General features: G+C 43.3%; 1 protein-coding gene across 1 annotated transcript; it reads right to left on the bottom strand.

The window, feature by feature from the left end:
• Nucleotides 1-2,315: 2,315 nt before the first annotated feature.
• LOC126851894 (histone-lysine N-methyltransferase SETMAR-like) lies at nucleotides 2,316-3,296 on the bottom strand. Its single transcript, XM_050596227.1, has one exon. The coding sequence runs from the start codon at nucleotides 3,294-3,296 to the stop codon at nucleotides 2,316-2,318; it is 981 nt and encodes a 326-aa protein (XP_050452184.1).
• Between the last annotated feature and the right edge of the window lie 906 nt (nucleotides 3,297-4,202).

Here is a 4,202-nt window from a genome sequence, read left to right as displayed (position 1 = left end):
TGATTAGTGTGCGATCTACGGACGATGCGTGTTTCGCGTGGGCGGTAGTCGCCGCTCTATACTCGGTCGAAAAGCATGCGGAGAGAAGCTCGCGGTACCCTCACTATACAGCGGTATTGAATCTGCAAAATGTTGAATTTCCTATGAATTTGAACGGAATTGCTAAATTCGAGCGTCTCAACGATATATCTATCAACGTATATACCATTCGTGATAAGAAGAATAAGAAGGATAAGAAGAGAGATAGTTCCTTTGCGTCTTATTAATAGCAAGAGGGAGAAGATACGTTAATTTGTTGTATTTAAGCGACACGACGCGACGAAGTAACGCGACGCACTTCGCGTGGATCAAGAATCTGTCTCGTCTTATTGGCTTGCAATTGAGCGCTCGGCGATATAAAACGCATATATGCGATTGGTGAGTACTAACTAAAAAAATTTTTTATAATAATGCACTATATGATGAATATACTATATAATAAATATTTCAGATGCATGCACTATTTTCGGACGAGCGATAAGTTATCGGCTCACAGCGAGAATTGCAAGAGAATGAATGAATGCGCTATCATTCTTCCGACCGAAGAGGACAAGTGGTTAAATTTTAACAATTACGAGAGAAATGAGCGAGTTCCGTTCATGGTGTACGCCGATTTGGAATGCGCGCTGGAGAGGAAGGAGCAGAGAACACCGAACACATCCATCGTTCAACGTCATAAGGCCCACAGCGTAGGATATTACGCGCGATGCGCGTTCGACGACGCTAGATCGATGTACAGATCGCATCGCGGCGAGAACTGCGTATCGTGGTTTGTTCTGGAATTGCGAGATCTAGCGCTTCGCGCGAGAGACATTCTGAACGCTATCGCGCCTATGACGCCTCTTACGGCGGACGAACGGAAGAGATTTCGCGACGCGACGAACTGTCACGTATGCGAGAGACCGTTCGAGTCGGGGGACGCTCGCGTCTGCGATCACTGTCATTTGATCGGGCGGTATAGAGGTCCCGCACATTTTAGTTGCAATCTAAATTACAAGGAGACTTATGTCATTCCTATATTCTTTCACAATTTATCGGGTTACGACGCTCATTTTATCATTAGAAACGTGGCTAACGCTTTTCCCGGAAGCGTCGAGCTGTTACCATTGACGAAGGAAACGTACGTCTCCTTCGCGAAGAGCGTCGACGAAGCGTCGGACGAGGGGGAATGGTTCGCACTCGGGAGACGCGTGAAGTTGCGTTTCGTAGATTCTTTTAAATTTCTTAGCGCGAGTCTTGAAAAATTGGCGTCTTATCTCGATAAGAGCGAGTTAAAGATCGCGCGATCGGAATTTCCCGATCTCGACGACGCCGATTTTGAGCTTCTTATGCGAAAGGGTATATTTCCGTACGAGTACGTCGACGATATCAATAAGTTCCGCGAGACTCGTTTGCCGCTGCGCGAGGTGTTCTACAGTTCGCTGACCGGTGATATCGTATCCGGTAGCGATTACGAGCAAGCGATAAAAGTCTGGGAGCGATTTCGCGTTCAGACGCTGGGCGAATATAGCAATCTGTATTTAAAAACTGATGTTCTTTTATTAGCTGATATCTTCGAAAATTTTCGTGACGCCTGTATGAGGAGTTACGGTTTAGATCCCGCGCATTATTACACGTTACTCGGATATACGTGGGACGCTATGTTAAAGTATACAGGCGTTCGATTCGAGCTTTTAACCGATATTGATATGATGATGTTCGTGGAACGCGGAATACGCGGCGAGCTGAGTCAATGTTCTAATAGATACGCGCGCGCTAATAATAAATACTTACAATCGTATAATCCTTTGTAACTATCGTTGTATCTTATGTATTTCGACGTGAATAATTTATACGGATGGGCGATGTGTCAATCGTTGCCTTACGAGAATTTTTGATGGGTCGAGGATGTTTCGAGTATCGATTTAATGTCCGTGATGCCGAATTCGCCTATCGGTTATATTTTAGAAGTCGATCTTGCTTATCCGTCCAATCTTCACGACTCTCACGCTGACTTACCGTTTTGCCCAATGTGCGATAAGCCGTCCGGAAAATGGACAAACTTCTCCTCATGCTGTACGATAAACATCGTTATGTAATACACTATCGTAACTTGCAACAATGCGTTAAACACGGATTACGCGTTACGAGAATACATAAAATATTAGGTTGGGGAAAAAGAAATCCATTATTTTTGCGTGAAATTCAAGACTTTATTTAACATGTTTCGGATTGTCCGATTTGGGTCAAATATGCGCCGTTTTGTTGTATAATTTGTTGCCATTTTAAAGGTAGCTTCATAATGCCTCTCTCATAGAAGTCTTGGTTTTATTGGCGAAAAACTCTAGTAATCGATTTTCACAATCTTCTCTTGATCTCAATTTCTTATCACTCAGGAAGTTTTGCAATGCGAGAAAAAGGTGGTAATCGCTTGGTGCCAGGTCCGGACTATATGGTGGATGCATTAAAACTTCCCATCCAAGCTCCCAGAGTTTCTGGCGAGTCACTACAGACGTGTGTGGCCTGGCGTTGTCCTGATGGAACACAACACCTCTTCTGTTGGCCAATTCTGGCCGTTTCTGGTCAATCGCTAGCTTCAAACGGTCCAGTTGTTGACAGTAGAGATCAGAATTTAGTGTTTGGCCATACGGAAGCAACTCATAATAAATGATTCCTTTCCAGTCCCACCAAATACACAGTAGAACTTTCCTGGCCGTTAGTCCTGGTTTGGCCACCGTTTGAGCTGCTTCATCGCGCTTTGACCACGATCGTTTTCGCACAATATTGTCGTATGTGACCCATTTCTCATCCCCAGTCACCATACGTTTAAGAAATGGGTCGATTTCATTCCGTTTGGCCAAGGCTTCGCAGATGGAAATTCGATCCATAATGTTTTTTGATGTTAATTGGTGTGGCACCCAAACATCGAGCTTCTTTTTGAATCCAACTTTGCGCAAATGGTTTAAAACTGTTTTATGGTCGATCTTTAGCTCCTGGGCGATGCTACGACTACTAACATGCCGGTCAACTTCGATTATTTCTGTGATTTTATCGACATTTTCGACGACGGGCCTGCCTGTGCGAGGTGCATCTTTAACATCAAAAATGCCTGAACGGAATCGACGAAACCAAAATTGCACGTAATTAGCTGTTACAGTATCGGCACCATAAACACCATTCACAATTTCAGCCGCCTGGCTTGCATTTTCGCCTTTATCAAAGAAAAACTGTAAAATGTACCGAATTTTCTCTTTGTTGACTTCCATTTGTAACACCATGTAACTCACAACTGAATGGACCAAACAAAAAACAACAAAAGAATTTTTTAGTGTGAAATGTCACCTTGACAACGAGCATAAATTTGAAATTGTTTAATCGAAACTTTACGAGATATCGATCACTACAGCCATCTACCGAAAAAATAATGGATTTCTTTTTCCCCAACCAATATTACAATTCGCGCAATCCCCGTGGTTGCGCGAATACGTCGAACTGAACACGCAATTGCGAATTAGCGCTAAAAATGAGTTCGAGAAAAATCTGTACAAATTAATGAACAACGCTGTATTCGGTAAAACTATGGAGAATGTGCGTAATCACTCGGACGTTCGACTAGTGACCTGATGGGACGGGCGATACGGCGCGGAAGCGATGATCGCTAAACCCAACTTTCATAGTAGGAGCGTCTTTGCGGAGGATTTAATAGCTGTAGAATTGCGCAAACTGGAAATTAAATTTTATAAACCGATCTACGTAAGCATGCGAATTCTCGATATATCGAAGATTCGTTTGTACGAATTTCATTACGAATATATGTTACCGTTGTATCGAGATAAGTGCGAAATAATGTACACCGACACGGACGTATTTATCGCCTTGAATGCGAAGACGTATACGAGGATATGAAATGCGATATCGATAGATTCGACATGAGCGATTATGCAACGATTATTCGACGAACAATGTGTACGGTATGCTTCTTGTTAATAGTACCGGGTTTAATGAAAGACGAGAATAATGGCGATTATGATGGAATTTGTTGGACTTAGAGCAAAAATGTACGTACTGCGAGTAGATGGTAGAAGCGAGACAAAAAAGATCAAAGGCGTGAAGAGCGCCGTCGTCGCGAGAACGATAACGTTCGACGATTACGCGCGCTGTTTGCGACGAGATATCGAGATGAC

The sequence above is a fragment of the Cataglyphis hispanica genome, chromosome 9 (genome assembly GCF_021464435.1).
Source record: "Cataglyphis hispanica isolate Lineage 1 chromosome 9, ULB_Chis1_1.0, whole genome shotgun sequence".
NCBI lineage: Eukaryota > Metazoa > Arthropoda > Insecta > Hymenoptera > Formicidae > Cataglyphis > Cataglyphis hispanica.
The sequence above is the reverse complement of the archived record's forward strand: the minus strand, read 5'-3'. Positions and strand labels throughout refer to the sequence as shown.

Coding starts and splice junctions, on each gene's coding strand:
- LOC126851894 (XM_050596227.1), bottom strand. CDS start 3,296: ATGGTGTTACAAATGGAAGTCAACAAAGAGAAAATTCGGTACATTTTA.